We start from the raw sequence: 22,115 nt of genomic DNA, 5'->3' as shown, positions 1-22,115 counted from the left end.
TATGTCCTAAGGCGTAATAACATACATCTTTACGTTTTAAAATAATGGTTTATTTTTTAATAAAACGCTAGATTATCTTTATGAACACAGTCTGTATTTATCAAATCATTTGAAATTTCTAAATTTTATAACGTAAGGGTTTTTAGAATTTAGAAATTGCAAAGCAAAACAAATTTAAAAAATTACACAAAGAATATCCCATTTCTAATCAAAATAAATATTCCACAGATCATCACTTAAATCTTTTTTTATTTGATATTTCTTTTAAAAATAAAGTTATATACGATTTATATATGAACGATTGTAAATATTTTTATTCTGTAATTTGACCTACTAAAATTATAATGCAAGCGGGTGCTGAAATTTCAGGTACATTTATAATCGATCGGTTATACCATATATAGTAGTTCGTAATTAAAAGCGTGTCGGGATCACCTGTCGCGTACATGATCAACAGGAAGATATCCGGGCGAGGTTCGAAGGAGCACGCAGCCTGCGGGGAAGGCAGTCGCCGCCCAACCGCCCAAGCGTCGGCTGTCTCGCGCCCTGCGTCACGCGTTGTTCCATAACAGCACTGATAACTCATAGTTTTATCATTGCTACATTGGTTCTCAACTAAAAAATACATATTGGTTAAATCGAATGAAGTGAATAACTATATTAAACTATTCTGAGACTCGTAACATCCTTCTCCTGTTAGCGTCTTGCTCGAGGCGAGGTAAGTTTTGAAAATATATTTAAATGTATTCCAGGATGGCAATGGATTGGAATTTTCTTACAATATACTTTTCAAATTGATTTTATAATTTTAACGTCGTTATTTTAAAGAAATATTATTTGATAACGTGTTCCTATAGTGTTCTTTAAGGAATATTGTTATTTATTTTGTTTAGCTTTCGATGTTTGAATTTTAATTGTGAATACTTTATAGTGTTTTAAGAATATATTTCTTATGTTATTTATTTATATATTTAAGATTATTCTGACCTATTATTGCATAATGATTATGTATAAGACGTATAGTATATACAAATTTTAAGGGTTTTGTTAGTGAGCTATATAATGAGTTGCAAATGAAAATAAATAATATATAAGATATCAATATTCAATATATAAACAAACACTACAGTAATAATACAGTATAGATTATATTAATTAGGGTAATTTTTTGGAGAAACCTGTTTCGTACAGTTTATTACTTAAAATTTTACTTAGACACCATTTTAAATAAAAATTAAGAGGTTCTCATGATAAACCCTGCAATATTTTCAGTTTTAACTAAACAAAGAATAAATTAAGGACAAAAACACTTCTATTTTTATTTATCAACAACATTAACAGCCGTCGCGTCTATCAGTTACATTTAAGTCAATTAAATTTACTGCGAGGTCTTAATTGTCCAATCTGTATAATCCATCTGCGAAAGCAGTGAAAATTTAATATTTGACTCTTCATTTCATCGTAAAACTCAATTTCTTTTACTGAAAATGTAAAACATTTTTAATATGAGAAAATATTTTATTTGCTTCTTAAACGCGAAAGAAATAATAATGAAACGGTAGTTTTGTACATTATTTATACACAGCATTACTAGATGATGATGATGATGTAATTATGACCGACGGTGTGAACATAGACCCTGTACGCTCTCTGTTCCCTGACTCCCATAAGCTCCGACGGCCAATTCGACTTGAACGGAAAGTGTTCAGGGGCAGGACCAACGTCTTCACGTGCTTTCCGTGGCACGGGAGCTTACACACTTCCAGACTCCAGGTTGTTATTGAGAATTTTTCGACTCAAAATCTCAATAACTTTTACTGAGCCGATCTTGGATTTGGACTCAGAACCTCAGGGTCTGTGGCTTATATCTAGCCACTAGACCAACGAGGCAGTCATATATAATTTACATATTCTAAAAGATTACATAAATGACTTTACATTATTTAATTTAATGGTATAATTTTTTGTGTATAGAATTCATTTAAAAATATAAAAACAATAAAAACAACATTTAATTTCAAGAACAGGCGAATATTCAAGATATCTGTGAAATAAAATTAGATTGAGGGTATCTCAATGCACAAATTTCTTTGTCAACGGTATTCCAAATTCAATTTAAAATATAAGCTGGGTATCATTGTTATCTAGAAAGATGTAATCTACAATGTAAGGGCGTAGCGTCACAAAAACAGAAGAAAAGGATACGTGTGTAATAACAATCTATTCTTATTAGAATGTTTATAGAGGTTGTTATGGTATGTCTGGCGACGAATGGTGCAATCGTATCATCTTTATTTAAGTACTTCTGAATTATTGAAGGCAATCGAGTAGAACAAATGAAGTGCTCGGAAAATTGATACGAATATAATATCAAAATAATCGGTGGTTATTTATTTATTCAATAGTATAGGCTAAAATGTATTATTAGTTAGATAGTTCATATGCTATTTACGTATTATTAACTATAAGGTTGAGGTATTTAAGTCAAGTTTAAATATATACGAATCCAAAGTTTATCATATTCGATTTAGTAAAAGTATATGTATATATATATTATGATATAGATAGACGGACGAACAAATGGCCACCTGGTGTTAAGTGGTTACAGCCGCCCATAGACAATGGCGCTATAAGAAATATTAACCATTCCTTACATTGCCAATGTGCCACCAACCTTGGGAACTAAGATTTTATGTTCCTCGTGCTTGTAGTTACACTGGCTCACTCACCCTTCAAACCGGAACACAAGAATAGCTAAACAAAAACTTCCATCAACTGAATCATCTGCTTAATTATAATAGCAAATTTGCTGTATCATGATATTGCTATATAATTTCAAAGATACACATACAAAAGTTGATTTAATATCTAATTGACTTCTAATAGCTCATTAGTCCATACCATCACTGTATATCTTTAATATTTACGTCATACGGCGACAGACAGACAATTACCGGCATACTTTGATCAATTAGGCGTGCGGGGTCAACACTTACAAAGGCAACAGACATGAAACAAAATTACCAGTTGTTTGTGTAGTAATTCACCGATTTTGACTGCCTCGTTGATTTAGGGGTTTTATAAGGATGCGGATACTGAGGTTCTGGATTCAAAATACGTCTTGGGAAAATGGAAATAGATATATGGATTTTTTGTCCCGAAAATTTCAACAACCCGGAGTATGGAAGTTTGCAGTGTTTATAGTCGCGTGCGTCGGAAAGTACATAAAATCGTTGTTCCTGCGTCGTAAATCTTTTTGGTCTTGACGGATTGTTCATTTCATCGAGTTATGTGCATAATATTTATGCAGTTGGTCTCCCTTGAGAGTTGCCACCGTGACTGAAATGAACCAGGAGACATTAAATTGCCATTTTTTTTATTCTCATTTAGAATGCGTTTTTGTTAGATAAAGCTGGAGCTGAGCTGTTGGACTAAAATAATATGTGTTGTATTTTTAAGCTTACTTGAGAAACATTCAGAGCGATTCCGCTTATTATTAATGCGAGATCTGCATAAGGTATTAATTTCCTAAGCTAATTAAAATCAAAATGCTGTAAATAATTATTTACCTAGAAAGAAAGCAAAATATTTTAGTTAATATTACATTGTAATTCGTCTTATTAATATTAATGAGACAAACTTAAACGAAGCTGAATATTATGATTTGTCATGATTGATTTTTTTGAAAGGATTTTTTTGGTCTTTATTTTTTAAGAAAAGCTTACACAAGTTGAGATCAGTGCCTTTTTTGTTTCCGATTTGTATTATAACTTATCTCTTTTGATTAAAAATCTATCCTTAATACTAATTCTTTATAATATTTTAAAGATATATCTCACAATTAAATAATATATATTAATTCTAGATGTGTTAAATATAATATGATTAAAGATGAAATGTCGTAGTGTATATCAGTTTTGTTATCTGTGCACCTTAGCATTACCATTGCAGGCATGGAATAAAAACTTTGTAAGCTGCTTAAAGCAAACTATTCGCACAATGACGTCGGAAATAGTGGCGTGCTCGCTTCTGGACCTGATGCGATTATTTGTTGGCACCACCCTTGTTACAAAGTTGACTCCCCTAGAAATCTCTACCGAAAATGGATTTATTATAATAGTTTTTGAAACATTTTTTTTTTCATTACATCTTCTTTATCTATAATATATATGTAAGCTGAGATGGCCGAGTGGTTAGAACGCGTACATACTTATGTGCCGACCCGAACGAGATTGCGGGTTCAAACCCAGGCAAGCACCACTGATTTTACGTGTGCTTAATTTGTATTTATAATTAATCTCGTGCTCAAAGGTGAAGGAGAACATCGTGAGAAAGCCTGCGTGTATTTCATTTTAATAAAATTATGCCACATATGTATCCACCGAACCGCATTGGAGCATTGGGATATTTACATGCTGTACTTTACTTAACGTATATTTGTATGCTTTAGTGTAGTTCGCAAAGCTATATACTCAAAAGTAAATACGATGACAATTATAACGGTTACGTAGTTAATCTCAGTGATTTAGTATTGCCGTGTATTTAAGTACTTTACTGTGTTTTGTACATGTATCTGGTGAAACTACACCTATGTAAATTAAAGTAAAGTAACAACTTGATTTTACTTTATATTGTTAGATATTTTTTTAGATCTATTAATATTATCTTGATTAATTTTCTATAGTTAAGTCAATTGGTGATAATATAATTTTCTAAAACGAATTAAACTGAGACCATTATCGATCTTCATAAAATGTGGATATATGTGCCGTAATAAAATATAGTATTTAAATAGATGGCCGATTGCAAAACTTTTAAACTAACTGTAATAAATTCAAAACATGGATATAAATTCCGTCAAAGTTATAAAACTTATGCCCTAAGCGCTTATATTTAAGTAGAAATAAATTTAAAAATTATGACGGTAATGAGGTTAGCAATGTCAGCAAAATTTTCGGTAATGTTTGAGTTTTATGTTTTTTAAAAGAAAGCAGTTCTTTTTTTTCAGATTACAGTGAAAAAAAGAACTAAAATGGAAAATTATTTCTTCTTGTCAGGATTAAAAAGACCAATTATATATTGATCCATACATTCAAACAACAAAATATACCAAGATTACAGTTCTAGGAAGGTACACCTTCGTAGAACTACAATCTTGGTATATTGGTATGGTTAGGACTTTCTTGTAAACAGCTGTAAATTTACAAATGTGTATATAGGATGAAATATGTTAACCATACATTTCCTAGCAAACTTAATTATAATAAATATAATACTATTAGTTATGCAAACGATTATTAAAACCACGTTAAATACACTGAAGTAGACGCAGAAAATTAGTCCGTCCGTAGAAATTTCGATGTAGAATAGTTGGCCTAGTAAAATATCGCCAATGCTATAAGAAAAATATTTGTATTCTACGTTACAAACGTGGTACACAATGTAGTTATTACTAGTAGTTCACTGTAGAATTAAACCTCACTCAGATTTCATTAGTTCCACCAACTATAAAGTTTGTTTCAATTGCAATTTTTTTCTGGTTATAGCAGAGATCTTTGTCGCGATGAGCTGTGTAGTACTTGTGACTTATGTATCAAAGCTGAGAATTAAGTCAACTATGAAAAAATTAAGATTTTGTAATGCAATGTAGTTTTGAGGAGGATTTTATTTCAAACGTCGGATTTATCATTAAATTTACAAAATAATGATTAAAAAAATATTTATTTGTTAATGAGGGTCACATTTTCAATTATATATTACTTATAGAAAATGAAAAGAAGCTAGTGATTCTTAAAAAATGTAATTAAAGTATTGTTTCAATTTTAGATTTAGTTGTTTAGCTATTATTTATAATATAATCAATTGATCGCTTGAGATGGAGATCAATACAATAGATCACGGGTTGATGCGTGATAGGAACCATATTATAACTCGACTGCCGCGTTGGTCTAGTGGCTAGATATAAGGCCGCAAATCCCGAAGTCTGGGGTTCAAACCTCAGGTCGGTCCGGTAAAAAATTATTGGGTTTTTCTACTGAAAACTTCTCAGTAACAGTCCGGAATCTGGAAGTTAGTGTGTACATTCCGTGCCTCGGAAAGTATATAAAGTCCATGGTCCTGTGTTCTCTTTGCAGTCGTGTCGGATTTACCGTCCCCTTAACTATGAGAGTGAAGGAACAGAGAGTGCACCTGTGTTTGCACACACACACTTGTGCACTGTAATAAGTCCTGCGTAGTTGGCTGGTGTCCCTTCAATTTGGCTGCCGTTTACGATATCGGTTAGGACGACATTATTATTGTAATTTAACTCAAAAAGGACTCATATCATTGAAACACAAATAAACTAACGCAATAATGATATTAATAAAATTATAAACTAAATAAATTACGCAGTTCTAATACAAATTACAATTGTAGGATTTTTTCACAATCTTTATTTATCTCCGTGGCGTCTCGTTCCAATGGAGTGTCAATTTCTGATTAAAATGAAAATTCTTAAGATGTTCATAATTTTTTGGTCTTAACATTTCAACAGAATAATTTGAACTTTATACCTCAGAAATGCGGTCACGACGAACAGACAGACATACAACGGAGACGGACAACGAAGTGATCTGATAAGGTGTCCTTTTTTCCTTTAGAGTCACGGAACCCTAGAAGTAATCTAAAATGGTTATCTGTCTGTTTACTTGTAACGATTAATCTCAAATGATCTTTTCATTTCACTTTCATTCGCAGATAGCCGAGGCTTATAGGAGTAGTTTGTCTATTTTTAGTTATTAATTTGTTTTAGAAAAATCAGTAGGATTACGCGCAAAATTTAAACCCAAACACAACACACAAACGTAATTGTTAGCGAAATCCGATTCAACTTCCACGCGGACTAAGGCGCTGGTAATACCTAGTATAATACAAAAAGCTCACGATTAGATAAGTCTCGTTACAGTAGATAGTGGTGCTGTCGGTGTGTCGTACTGGTAGTTGATAAAATTAATTATTTTTACTCTCATTTCTCACACGAAGTTTATTAGTATATCAAGATACCAATAGTGTCTTTTAAAAAATATATATTTTTTTAATATTGACAAATCATCAAAGCCAAAGCACTCAAATTGAAAACACGTTAAATACAAAATGTTAATCCGCTATCTTAAAATGTACATACACATTTGTTTACAGTATTTTTGTACTCAACAAATACAAACTCCGGGTCAATGAAGAAATCGTCGTCGTTGAGTTCAATGCAAACTTTACGACGTCAATTCGCAATTCAAAAATTCATATTGTGGTGACGCCTGGTATAATGCCAAATAATAAATAAATATAGGCACATTAAAATAGCATAACGACAAAACCAGCACGTCGGTGATTAATTAATTTAAAATAAAAAAACTCAAAATCGGTTGATTTATTTTTTCTCACGATGATTCCCTTCACAGCGGAGCACAAGATGAATTATAAACACAAATAAAGCACATCAAAATTCAGTGATGCTTGCCTGGGTTTGAACCCGCAATCATAGGTTAAGATGCACGTGTTCTAACCACGGGGCCGTCTATGCTCATCTTTGTACACTTGTGAGTAATTACGAAGGTCAGTGAATAAAAAAAAATATAGTTCGTTTTTTTTTTAACATAAACTTAGTTCTTTTTTTACTTAAATTAAGTTATTTATTTTTATGTATCATGTATTTTATATATTATAACAATTGTTACTATTGGATGTTTGAATGAATAAACAAATGGAAATACTAAAATGTATGTAGGAAATCCTATTTATATTCATTTTTATATATTATAAACTTGATACGTAGTATGTCATTATACTAATTTGATATGTGGTTAATTTAAAATAAGAGTGCATATTTGTTACTTTTCCACGCTTCAACGCATGATCAGAGTGAGCTATATGGAATAAATTTATCCCAGTAAATAAAATTTTCGACTATGCTCTGACCGAAGTCGGATGAGATCATTATATAATTGATCAATTGTATATATTTTATCAATCTGTACTGTAATTTTTTACGTATAATAAAACAAATCTTATAAAGCTTTAAGATAACTTAAAATCCTTACTTTACAAAACAAAAAAAGGAAAAATCCGAAATAGGGAGAGGTGGTACCGAATCTATTTACGTTTAAATGAATTTATAAAGCTAGTGTTGAGAGGAGAGCCTTAATTGAACGGAAAAGCGAAATGGTTACGTATTATATGTTTTGATAAAATATTAATTTATCAAATTATAGTAGAAACGAAAAACTACTGTTAAACAAAAACGTGTAACGTGCAACGTGGTTCTATATCCTCATTTAAATGTGATATCACGTATTATAGCACCTCTCTTTCGCATCTCACTTACACATATACATACATATATTAACATTATAAACACGAAAGTGATTTTTTTTTATGCCTTCACGTTTTGACTAATCAACCGACGACCATAATGCAATTTTACAAACACGTTGTAAAGGGTACGAAAGGAGGAGGGGGCGTTTTTCAGGGGTACAAAAAGGGTTATGGGTTCCCCTTTGGTACGACGTTGTAAAACGTACTACCATCCATATGCATATCCTTGTAAAAAGTGTTGTATTATATAACTTTATATAATACAACACTTTGCCCGATGTTAATAATAAGAAATAAAAATACTTGGCATTGGTTTTTAATAATAAAATAACTAGTGAGTAGCGGCTGCTTAACAACCTTGTACTGAACACCTATCAGTAAGAGACTACGTAAATGGTCTTAAATTCAATACATAAATTGATCGTTTTAATATATATTGTCTAAAATCCTTTCACTTAATTTTTTTGCGAGTCAACCTAGAATGCTACATGCAGATCAATTTGAAATGTATATTCCTAATTTAATATCAAATTATAAAACGAATAGTACATAATATTAGGAAATTCATCAGAACATTTTCAACGCTGTTTTTTGTCAATGATATCTCCTATCGTGACTTTTGCGTCTATGACATTTTTCGAGGGTTGTATTTTTGTTTTGGTTTACTCCGTTAATTGCGAATTTGTAATAGATTGTTTATATAAATGTATATTTACATCTAATATAATAAATATTTTTATAAGTATAATTATTCATATAATATAAATATTTTTTTTGTGCGCTCGTTCTTGATACTTGATAAAAATCTAATTCATCTTCAAATAATACTTTATGATATCATGTTTAAGTAACAACGTAAATAAACGTCACAATAAGGTCACCTTCTGGTATTTTAATAAGGTGGGTTCGCAACGTTAGTTTGGGGTGTGGGTACATCAACAAAGCCTCGCTAATCAAACTACGTCCGACGGTGTCTGCCTTTCAATACGGTAAGGATGAGGAACCAAGATCAAATGAGAACATAGGCTTCCGGCTTAATTGATTCGCCTCTAGTTTCTGTTGGAAATTAAACACCATTGTTTCTTAAGGTTTACCTTTATTACTACTGTACTAACGGTTTGTTACAATTATTTTATAGCTGTATTTAATAGATTACATCATAATTTATATTTTTCACCAATAATCTTAGACAAAATACTTATATTAAAATGTACAAGAGGCATACCTTTGCCCTACTTTGGGGAAAAGTACAAAAAAAGAGTTACAAAATAACCATCTAATATTTTTTTAATAAAGTTTTTAAATATATAACATTAATCTATAGAACGCTTTTAGCATGTTCTTAGTATCCTCTTGTAATTGATATAATTAATTATTATTAACATATCATAATTTGTTCTTTGAAACATATTTTTTTATTTCTACTCAAAAATGTTGCTTAAAAATATGTTAATTTTTGTAATTTTAATATGTCTAATTATGTCACTGTGAAAATAAACATTCAAAGCCTTTGATAAAGGTAAAGCGTTATAAATACGGGGACTACATTTATAAATAGAGTTACATGAAAAACGACTTATCTAATAAGTTACGTCCTCAACTTATGGAGTAATCCATCATGATGTTCATCCTTCACGGAATTTCTTTTGAAGCTTCGAAACGATTTTAACTACCTGTCCTATCTATCACTGCTAAATTCTTTCAGAATGGAATATATTTTTGAATAGCACGTCTCTATATGTGTATTAGCTTATGTATATTAACTGCAAATATTCTTTTTATAATTTAAAGTTATGTCCTTGTTTTGCTTTATAACCAATTTATAATAAAATTAATATATATTTTATCGTATATGCACTTTTAAATCGTCATTCAACATCATCATCATCACTACATTAGTAATAAACTCATAATTCATTCGGAATGTTGACTTCAACGACAAGTACTATCAAGATAGGTAAAATTTTACAAATGTATTTAATAAGGACATAATTATCTTAAAAGACTAATTCACACTTAGAAACCTACGAAGCAATGCAAAAAAGTCTGTGAAAATGTGAAACGGAAATGTTATATAAATAAAACAACATAGTAAGAATGAGGAAGCTGCAGTTGCAGTTTGTCGGTCAGATGTGAGTTCTGGATCGAGGCAAAATGGCAAGTCGTAGTAGAAAAATGAGAGCCATACATCGGACTCAGCGCCGTTCCTTGGTAGAGGAACTATGTCAAATAGTTGACGAAAATCTACTGATGATGGCAATATATGGGCGATCCTAGCAATCGCGAGCATCGTCAGCACATGTATGGGTGGTTATACCATTACCGGTACCATTTTCGCAATATTTAATATGGAAGATATGTGTACGATTTTAACACTGATAGCGCTATAATAATGATATTATGTTAATAGAATTAGGAATAAAAAAACGGACTTTTGATGAATAGTTTTTAACATCGAATCGAAGATTTTGTTACAATTTTTTACGATTATAATTTTTTATATAGTTTTTTCGTAACGTAATAAAAAACCTAATTAGAATAAGCGAGTTTGCAATGCTTAACATTTTTAAAACTAAAGCGTAATAACGGTTTTTTTTTCTATGACCATAATAGAGACCACTACTATAATAATGGCAACCGTCGTGGTGGCCAATAAAAAAAACGCGAATATTTAGTTTATTTACATTTTTCGTTTTTGGTATTTCAACACAAAACAGTACACGTTAAAATATATTCAATAAAAACCGTTTATCCACATAACATTATATGCGTATATTATTAGTAAATTTGTTAAAAATAACAAAGTAAAATTTTAAGCAATTTTGTCTGACTTAGTAATAAGGTTGCAATTTAATTGACATTAAGTTTTCATTTAACCTTGATATATAATAAATTGAATGACAAATTAAAAAAGGGATAAGTTTTTGTGCGCTCGGTTACTATTTTAATATTCAGATTGGTCTTCTATCTGAAAAATATTCTCTAGCAAAAACAACTTCCTGGTAACATTAAAACAGGTGTTTTGATATGTTGATTTAGTCACAAGATAAAGCGAGGATCGAGCTGGAATCAGTATTAAAACTCGTCACTCGGCTTAATTGATAAAATATGAATAATTGATTTATAAAATAAATGTTCTTACAACTTTGTATTGTGTGGTTAAAACCTTGTATTTTTGTAAAAAAAATAAAAAAACGAACTCGATATTTGTTTTTCAACAAACAATTCAACATTCGATACATTTATTTTTTCTTTTTAATTATATCAAACAAAAGCCTTTCGTCCTTGAAAGAGACATGTTTTAAATAAAATACATGTTTAATGGTGATTTAAGAGTAAGAGATAGCTTGTAAAATTCTTATTTGTATTCATCGAGAGATCGATTAGTATTTTAAAAGACTTTCAAATAATTTATTTTAAACGATAAAGTGTATGCAAAAATAAAGTTAATCATAACTGTTTGAGAGAACAGTTCCACCAATATATATATATATATATATATATATATATATATATATATATATATATATATATATATTCCGACTTAATCGACAAATGTCATCAATCTCGTGATTAGGAATTAAAACCCACACAGAATTAATAAAATCATTCCATAAAGTGCACACAGTATTAATAAAAATGTAGATTAAAATGTAAACTAAACAAGTTTCTTGTTAAGTATAATTTTAGAATAAGCTGTCTTACATAAAATATTTGTTGATTACAAATAAATAACCATTTAAATAGTTTTCCAAGTAGTATTATTTTGTTAGTGTTTTCTGGCAGTACATAATATTAATACCATACATATTTTTGTATGATTGTGAATTACTATTTCAATAATAAAACTAGAGAAGAAGTATATGACGGTAATTTTGATGAAAGTATTCTATATATACAATTAATAAATTTATACATATAAAGGGTTTATTAATTGTTTCTAAAACGAACTAAAAAAAACAGTTTAGTAGCTCTTACAAAAGTGACAGCGTGTATATGTCCCACTTTTGGTCTAAGCTGTCCTCTCTTTTGAGGAGAAAGTTATGAACTTATTCCACAACGCTGCGCTCCAATGCAGCCTGGTTGATACACATGAAGCAGCATTCCATTGAATTAGACACGTGTAGGTTTCTTCACGATATTTGACTTCAATGTCGAACAGAAGATGAATTATAAACACAAATTAAGTACATGAAAATTCAGTAATGCTTGCCTGGGTTTGAATCCGCAATCAAACAAACAAACAAACAAAACAAACAAAAACAAAAAATGTTTATTAACAAAAAACAACATTATACAATGAGATGTCCGGTGGTACCCACACTAGGTATTTCTGTGTCGTGGGTACCTATTGATAGTTTTAATCATGAGTTAAGATGCACTTGTCCACCAAATGGCCACCTCGGCTCTTAGATAAAATTTATATGTCAATAATCATTGGTCAAATGCAACAATTATACAATTATTACATTAAAACATGTAATAGATTACGCTATCAATTGAATTAATCTGACTATTGTTCTATGAATATCCCAGCACGCCTCGCTGCGGACAATAACGTTTGCTTTATTTTATAAGAGAAACGCATAATGCTTGCTAATATTATAAATGCGTAATTAGTGCCTTTGTTAAACTTTCAAATTTCAACTATAACCGATCGTCATGTAATTTAGCGGACGTAGTTAGGGATATAGAAAAACACACGCGGGCGTGGCTGTGGGCATAAAATAGTTTATTCCTAAGTAAGTCTTAATTAATATGTTATCGATTCGTCTTAAGTTGATCGGTAGCAAAAACGCCGTTAAAAATAGTATTATTCCTAAAAATCGTTCATTTATAAAGAATAGACTAATAAACTGACACTTTAATAGTATAGTAGACTCAATAATCAATAAAATCGTGATTTTCACTTGAATTAATAAATTTAGTGATTTTAATTGATTTTTTCTCTTGTTTCAGATTAAATAGTTGAGGGTGTGAAACACAAATGAAGAACTGCCTAATTTCAATACTATGTGTGCCATATAACTTAATTGCGAGTGCTAATTAGTGGTGACAGATGCATTAAGTGTTTTAAATAACAAATATGAGTTTCCTAACATCATTGGGGCAGTATGTGGCTGGCATGGCAGACAGCGTCGCCGGGCTCGCGCTTTCCCCGCGACGTGCGCCACCATCCCGCCATCGTTCTGCTGAAGAGTCCCAACAAAAGCCACAGACTTCAGCGGCTACAATGAGAGGTAATAAAAGTCTTAACAAGTATAATAACTTTCATAGTTATAATATGATAACCTTAAAAATAAATCCATTATTTCAAACTTTCACCTTTTAAGAAACAAATATATTGTTTTAACATTTTATTTAAGGCTCCTATTTGAATGTTGAATTATTAAAATCAGTTTGCTAAGTGCACTTATTGATAAGGCTTATTTTTATTTATGATGTTAATTGATAAGACAAAAATAGGATAATGCTTCCCTTTGGCCTTGTCAGTTTAAATATCAGTGACATTTAAGCACCGGTTTTATTACTTACTGCTTTATTACACTAGGTAACATTTATTATTCGGTATAAATACGATACTAACTTTAGTCTGTCATCAGTTGTATCTCATCCGATTAACAAGTATCACGATGTTCAAGTTAGCAGTATTGTGCGCTTTCCTGGCTGCGGCTACGGCCGAACCTAGTGCCATCCTTTCGCCCTTGGGATATTCGGCTAACATAGTGGCGCCAGCAACGACTGTCGTCTCAAGCTATCCCAACAACCTGTTCTACTCGTCGCCCTACTACTCGTCGGCACCTTTGGCTTACTCCGCACCATTGAGCTACTCCCATCTGATCAAGAAACGTTCTGCTCCCTTAGCAGTGAGCAGCTACATCGCGCCTTCTCCGTACTTCGCCTCTACACCTCTCGCTGCCTCTTACGCCTCTCCCTTGGCAGCGTCTTACGCCATTAATACTCCACTGACTACTACTTATACTGCGGCTGGTCCGTTGGCATCATCTTATATTTCTCCCTACTACGCAACTAATGCCCACCTGATCAAGAAGAGGTCAGCTCCGTTCATCGTGCCTTCTTCATACGTGGCTCCTTACGCTTCTTATCCTGCTGCAACTCCATTTGTGCCAGCAACCTACGCAGCAGCTGGTCCCTACGTGTCAACTCCTCTGATCTCTTCCACTCCCTTTGGCTACAACACCCACTTCATCAAGAAACGTTCTGCTGCTCTCGCTGTAGCACCCTACGCTGCTCCTGCTGCTTTCTCTCACCAATCAAGATTTGACTACCGATCCAACTCTCCTGCCATCACTTATTCTTCTTACTCACCCTTCGCCTACTCCAGCCCAATTGCCGTTCCTCATGTGTTCTAATGGGACCCATGTTCAATATTAACTGGGAAATATCTCAACTAATGTCATTAATGATCGAGATGTCGATGAATAAAAATCCTACAAATATTGTTGCAAAATAAATTTGTGGAAAAAATATTTTGTTTCTTTTACACGTTTTTATATAAACCTAATAGTTAAGAGAATGCATAACTTATGTTCATGACTTAAATTTTTGTTATATTATATAATCTTATGAATGGGGTTGATATAAACATACATACATGGCAAACCCTAAAAAGTATATAAAATAATTGTGAAATCCAATATGACAGTCAAATCCAATTTCGTGATAAACCTATATCCATTTTTATATATAGAAAATTACAAAAATATGCGATCGATTGCTAATTGATTCAAAAAATATTCCAAATGCGTTCGCTTTCTTTCTATCATTTTTGTAAATTATAAACAATTATGTAATAATATAATATGTAGCAATAATTATATAAGGAAGAAAGAAAGAAAAAAAGATTTTTTACAGTTTTTACCTTTTATAACCACAGAATTACGAAAAGTAAAAAGTGTATTTTTTACTTTTGGCATAATTGTTTTATAAACGATACAAAACTTACTATAAACCATACAACGAAAGTCAATATTAGTTCAGTGCAAACATTATGGAATGATAGCGCTTAATTAAATTGAAATTAGCCACAATAGTTAGTATACGATATTCCAATTGGAGAAGGAGTAAAGATAAACAAAGCTTAGATACATATATATATATTCCATATGATTTGCTGATTGCTCTGCTACGAGGTTATTATGATCAGTAGAAACTGTTCTTAATCTATATATCTTTATTTTTAATACATTAAATACATATTAAATACACTTTAATTTTACTTCAAAAACATTTTAGTATGATTCGTTTAAATGTTTAAAAAAAGAGGTTACTACAAAAAAGCATTTTTTTTATGAATTTATTTGTTTAAAATAAAATTTGTAGTAATTGAACCAAACAGCATAAATTACATGAATTACAACTAATTACCTAATTAAAATAACCGAAACTGCAATACTAGAGCACTAGCGGATATAATTAGTATATCTACGATAGTATAAATATTTATAAGCTAACTACAACTGCTCCGTCACAAGATCTCCGATCTATGTAGGTCTGATTGCCTAAAAATTAAGCATAGGTACTTACTCCTTTTTCGACTTGGATGGAATTTCAATTTCAAGTGGGAGAAAAAGAAGGGTGACATTGTATAACTTGCCGAAATTCCTTATAACTTTTGTACGAAGTCGGGACGGCCAGCATATATAAAACGAGATATCACTAAAACTGACTCATTAAATTTATTGGAACTTTTAGTTTTTTTGCCTTACTTTATCAAAGCTTGCTGAACCGGAGCAGTACTAATTCCATGTCAATTGATTTAATGAGAAAAAAGACAAAATCAAGATGTAATAACGCTGTATTCTAATAGGCTCCGCGAGCTTATATTTTTTTAAACGAATTGTTATTGTAGCACAATCATTACGAGTTACGAGCCGTTAAGTCGTCCCTATTAATCACATAACGAAAATAACGAAACGTTTTTAACCGATTCAATAAAAAGAAGCAAGTTCTCAATTCGGTTGTATTTTTTTTCCCAAGGATTGGGAAAAAAAAATCACCAATGCGCCACCAACCTTTGGAACTAAGATGTTACGTCCCATGTGCCTGTAGTTACACTGACTCACTCACCCCTCAAACCGGAACACAATAATACTGAGTACTGCTGTTTGGCGGTAGAATATCTGATGAGTGGGTGGTACCTACCCAGACGAGCTTGCACAAAGCCCTACCACCAAGTACCTTTTATGTTTGTTACCTCAGAACTCCGTTAAATCTGAACCGATTCGGAAAATTATTTCGGAAGGTGTGCTTGGCTTGGTTTCATTTTAATTAAAAAAAAAAAATCCTAAATGATGAAAAGTACTCGTATTTTATTTATAATAATTTATTGTCTCGGTGTATTATTTGAAGATTTTTTTTTGTTTGTTTTAAATTATATAATATTTATGGAGACGTTTTTGAATTACTCGTTTCTTGACTATTCTTAAAATGACATTTTATAATTTTATTTTTTATGTTCACCACTGGTTCGGCATGTAGATAATACTGGTTAGAAATGGCAAGAAACTCGGTGGTTAGTCTTTTTCATGAATCATATAATAATCATAAGCATATAAATGTTACGCAAACATTTATATGCTTATTATATAATATATAAACATATAATAAATAAATATTATTCATTTAAAAATTGAAGAATATTAAATATATATAAACATCAATTAGAATATGCAATTAAAATTTAAATTTTATGTACTACTTTTAAATAAAAACGTATGGTTATTATTTTATCCCATATAATTTTTGGTCATTTTCTCTTTGCTCCACGCAGTTTCACCCCCCTTAAACTTTATTGCTCCGTCCCGGTGGGTCGTAGTGTGATGTTATGTATTCTATAGCGATTCTCAATACACAGGCTATCTGAGTCAAGATTTGTTTATATCGGACTAATCAGTTTAGAAAGTTCAAGCAAACATGATGTTCAACTTTATAATATTTGTACAGATATTTATAATATAACAGAAATAATAACTATTGCTTACATCACACGAATGCGCCACCAACCGTGGGAGCTAAGCTGTCCCTTTTGCTCACTCACTCTTCAAACCATAACAAAACAATATTTAATATTGCTGCTTGGCGGTATTATTTCTAATGAGTGGGTAGTTCCTGCCCAGACGGGCGCAAAGCCCTGTCATCAAGTAAATTTGACAATTTGATATTGTTACGTTCACTTGTTCGACACAAGCCCTCTTTTTTAATTAATATTGTAATGGGTGGCTCAGTTCCCCGCACCTAGGATGACGTCGGCTGGATGAAACTGAAGTGTTCCATTGGTACCTGGTATATGTGCTTCACAAAAATTCCCTAAAACGGGTCAAACGACATACATTTATACTTTGAAATAATTATGTATTTAATTATTTTATTTACTTATTGCACACCAGAATTCGATTTTTCAAAATATAGGCAAATTATGTTATGTAGATATGTTGAAAATATGTAGAAAAATAATATTTTTATGTTGTAAAATAATAAAATATAAAATTTTAAATCTAATATCTAATAAAATCTAATAAAAAATACAATACCTATAATATATCCCGGAATAGTACACGATTAATCTTCTTTTGTATAAACTTTTGATGAAGTTGTTAGGCGTGAATATTAACGTGGCCTTGTGATGGATAAATATCAGCTTCCTTTATGGCCTTTCTATACCGGTTCGAAAAATAAAGTCGCCCTTAGCTCTTAAATGTTTTGTATAAATACGATACTCGGTTTGTTCAGTTATCAGTTCTTCTCTATCCAAGCATTGGAATAATACAGATCAAGATGTTCAAGTTCGCAGTGTTGTGCGCTTTCCTGGCTGCGGCTACGGCCGAACCTAGTGCCATTCTATCGCCTTTGGGATATTCGGCTAACATAGTGGCGCCAGCAACCACTGTCGTCTCAAGCTATCCCAACAATTTGTTCTACTCGTCGCCCTACTACTCGTCGGCACCTTTGGCTTACTCCACACCATTGAGCTACTCTCATCTCATCAAGAAGCGATCTGCTCTGAGCTACATCGCGCCCTCAGCGTACATTGCGTCTGCTCCTTTCGCCGCCCCTACTTATGCCGCGGCTGCTCCTTTGACTACAACTTACGCCGCAGCTGCTCCTCTGGCAACCACTTATACCACTGCTGGTCATCTCGCGACGACCTACTCATCGCCTTTCTACGTTGGTGGCGCCCACCTGATCAAGAAGAGGTCTGCTCCTTTTATTGCTCCCTCTACTTATGTGGCGTCGACTCCTTATGCCGCTGCGACTTCTTACTTCGCATACCCTTACGCAGCAGCCGGCCCATACGTGTCAACCCCTCTGATCTCCAGCGCTCCTCTTGCCTACAACACCCACTTCATTAAGAAGCGGTCTGCAGGTTTAGCTTACGCTGCCCCCGCTTCCTACTCACACACCTCTAGATTTGATTTCCAAGCCGCATCCCCTGCCATTACTTACACTTCGTACGCCGGACCAGCCCCTCTGAGTTACGCTCAGTCATTCGCTCTCCCTCATTTAATCTAAAAGAAAGCTTGACATAAAGTGTTTACAGAATGCACAAGATTGAAAAATAAACTTTTAAAAATAAATTGTTGTTTTATATTTTAATAGCACACCCTCATATATATTTAATGGCAAGTACTATCTATTGACAAAAACTCGTATAATTTCATTGGTAAATAATAGGACTCCTCAGTTTTTAAAATAATAGATTTCTTAATATTTTCTTCTTAATTCGTAACGAAATTCAATTATTATGTAATGGTATGACCTGCTTTGATAAAATAAAACTATAAATTTACAGTTATTAAACCGTTCATAGTTATTACTCACAGAAAAAAAAATCACGATATTTCCTAGTAAAATTATGCAACAGCGTTCCTGTTTTGCATGTCTTTCAGCTACCGTGACAGCTGGCAGCAGTAAACCTTATCACTGATGAAAGGCGACAGGATTAAGTAGCGCGGTAGAATTTCTCATAAAGCTGGTTAATTTCAGCCTCATCTTTTGTGCTGTAGTAATGGCTTATAAAAATGCATTTGAATATGTCAGTCACATTCTGCAAGACAACAGCTCTCTGAGAGGCTTGTATAAAATGTCACTAGATATAAATTAAAACCAAGCAGTTATATGCATGAATAAATTGAAGATATATTATTAGATTGTCTGGTATGAAATGACTGTTTTTACAATCTTTCCAGGTACGCGGGTATTTTTATCATTGCCGATTCATAAATTCAAAACATTTGTAAAAAATACATATAGGTACATTAATACAAAAAATATAAAAAATATTCCATACAAGATAATCTAGATGATAAGAAAGAGTGGGGCTAATACTTGTTGACTTCCAAGCCGGATATATTATAATACAATTGTATTTAACTAACATAACTTTGTATTTTAAATGTTGAAAAGAAAACTGAATTTAATGCTGGTTCTTCTACGTAGAATCTACATTCGGAACCGATGGTGGCTTCACTTAATACATCACTTAATATAGTTTGTAAAATGATGATTCAAAAGTGCTTGTCTACGAATAAAATATATTTTGATTTTGGATATTCAATTTAATTTAAATCTTTGTTTTTTTTTTAAACTGGAATTGTAACTGTACCCTACTATACTGTAATTGTAATTATTTATATTTTTGATATTTTGACATATTAATAATAATTATTCAAATTGAAATTTGACGTTTATACACATTACGCTAATTGGATTTTCCATGAGAAATTATTAAGATCGATAATCATGATTTTTACTTAATAATGGCTGCAGTTTTGCTGAAATTAAGAATATTTGTTTATTTAACAACAAAAAATGTGACACAGTTCGTATTTTTTCCCTAAGTTTGTAGATGTATTTACTTCGTATATGAAATAAAAATATTTATCTGCCACATATAATGTGTGCGTGGGTCTTGAAACCTCTTATATTGTAATTTTATTCTCGTTTATTAAATTCCTATAACATTATGTTAATAAAAATAATGTACCTATATTCTGACGATAGAAATTAAACCGATAAAGTATCCATATTAAAAGTAACTTTTTTACAAATAACAGACTTGTCTTATTTTTTTAAATCTTTAATTGTGATTCATTAAACTACTTAACTACTTACAGAATAGTCTGTAATTAATAAAATCTTGTATAAAAGAACAATAATACAAGATGCATTAGGTATAGGAGTAAAATAAAAATCGCATATATATATAATTGAATTTTTCGTCGTCAGATAAAGAGACATAAAGGCCCCGAGGCAACGCAAGCCTTTGAGCCCATCTCCTCTTATTTATTTATTGCTTTGATTATTATATAAGGAATATTTATGTAGTGTGTCAGAAATTTATTACATGAATAGATAACAATATAAATAACCCAGTCATACTAAAATATAATCAATCAATCAATCAATGAAACGTATTTTATTCAAATAAAATACGTTTCTAACTCTACAGAAAAGCATCAAAAATTGTCTATAATAGTTTAAACTCTATTATCGTTTCGAAAAGCATGGCAATATTTTTCAGTAATTCAACTTTAAACTTTAGTAAAACAAAAAAGGAAAGTATCAAATTAAAACAACTCGTCTTATTTTCCTCACGAATCACGCGGCCTTTAGGCGATGCCAAAGGCAGTTTCTTGTTTATGTGGTTGTATCAATCAAATTTTAATCTCTGAGTAATAATGTTGAAGCTATAATAAGGTTATATATATTTCAATTTGTTTGTGTTTATTCACAAAATAAAAATAGCAATCCAATAAGAAAAATCATTTTTATAGTTATATCGTTTTTATATTGGTTTTGAAGGGTGAGTGAGCCCAGTGTATTATAGGTACAATAGATTTAATATCTTAGTTCCCAAGGTTATAGTGGTTGGTTACATTAGCAATGTAAGGATTTTTTTATATTTTTCACAGCGATGGGAGGGATTTTTATGGGCGATGCTGACCGCTTACCATCAGATGGTCCATTTGCCAGTCGGCCTTTCTATTTCATAAAATATATATACATATTACCCGATGTTTAAAATAACATTTAAGACAAAAAACTCTCATGAGTTGAATTTAATTTAAATTATTTAAATTTATGTGTACAACACAAAACGTAATATAAAACTGAGCTCTTTTTATATCATTCATCAAAAACAAGTGGGCGTAAACCTAATACGTAAAAGCGAATGCTTATAAATAAATAAATTGTATAAAATAGTCGTTTTCTGCCTCTATTTGTAACTTACAAGAAATTAGCGATAGCTAACTGCTATTCCAATGCTTGGATAGAGCGAAATTAGCTATAGCTAATTTCTTGTAAGCTACTTAAAGGATCAGGATGCGGTTTTTACTGAAAAATAGTGATAAACGAAATAAGCTTTTGTATAAAATTTATAAATATTTTATACAAAACTAACTGGCTGCACTTTGATGGTATTTTATTAAAAAAACTATTTTCGTAAGTTAGCCTGGCTAACGCTGGCCGAATCTTAGAAGATAAATCTTTTCTAGAAAATTATAGGTCTTAACAAGGTCCATAGAAAAGATGGTATATAGTGGTAGGACTTTGTGCAAGCCTATCTTGGTAGATACCATCCACTCATTATAATTTTTCTACTGCAAAACAGCAATATTAATATTTTTATGTTTTGTTTTGAAGGGTGAGTAAGCAAGTAACGACAGAGACTGGGGACAGTGGTGACCACTTCTAAATGATGTTAAATAGAATAGCTTTTAAGTTATTAATAAATATGC

The 22,115-nt window shown here is 31.6% G+C and overlaps 5 protein-coding genes across 5 annotated transcripts in view; 3 read left to right on the top strand and 2 right to left on the bottom strand.

Moving 5' to 3' along the window:
• The window catches only part of LOC135193686 (vitelline membrane protein Vm26Ab-like), a 378,568-nt gene that overhangs the window by 92,203 nt on the left and 264,250 nt on the right, over positions 1-22,115 (bottom strand). The window lies entirely within an intron of this gene.
• Positions 1-22,115, bottom strand: part of Tsen34 (tRNA splicing endonuclease subunit 34) — a 234,808-nt gene that overhangs the window by 115,158 nt on the left and 97,535 nt on the right. The window lies entirely within an intron of this gene.
• Positions 13,335-22,115, top strand: part of LOC113403025 (BAI1-associated protein 3) — a 77,731-nt gene continuing 68,950 nt past the window's right edge. Inside the window, exon 1 of the mRNA XM_026643438.2 lies at positions 13,335-13,592. Coding sequence (XP_026499223.2) covers positions 13,439-13,592 — 154 coding nt within the window. The 5' untranslated portion in view covers positions 13,335-13,438. The remainder of the gene's footprint in view (positions 13,593-22,115) is intronic.
• On the top strand, positions 13,946-14,836 carry LOC113402998 (pupal cuticle protein G1A-like). The gene has a single exon (XM_026643407.2). The coding sequence runs from the start codon at positions 13,986-13,988 to the stop codon at positions 14,724-14,726; it is 741 nt and encodes a 246-aa protein (XP_026499192.1). The 5' UTR covers positions 13,946-13,985; the 3' UTR covers positions 14,727-14,836.
• On the top strand, positions 18,114-18,950 carry LOC113402999 (cuticle protein 38-like). Its single transcript, XM_026643408.2, has one exon. The coding sequence runs from the start codon at positions 18,151-18,153 to the stop codon at positions 18,883-18,885; it is 735 nt and encodes a 244-aa protein (XP_026499193.1). The 5' UTR covers positions 18,114-18,150; the 3' UTR covers positions 18,886-18,950.

Source organism: Vanessa tameamea, chromosome 16 (assembly GCF_037043105.1).
Source record: "Vanessa tameamea isolate UH-Manoa-2023 chromosome 16, ilVanTame1 primary haplotype, whole genome shotgun sequence".
Taxonomy (NCBI): domain Eukaryota; kingdom Metazoa; phylum Arthropoda; class Insecta; order Lepidoptera; family Nymphalidae; genus Vanessa; species Vanessa tameamea.
Note: the sequence above shows the minus strand (reverse complement) of the source record. Positions and strands in the feature narration are given on the sequence as shown.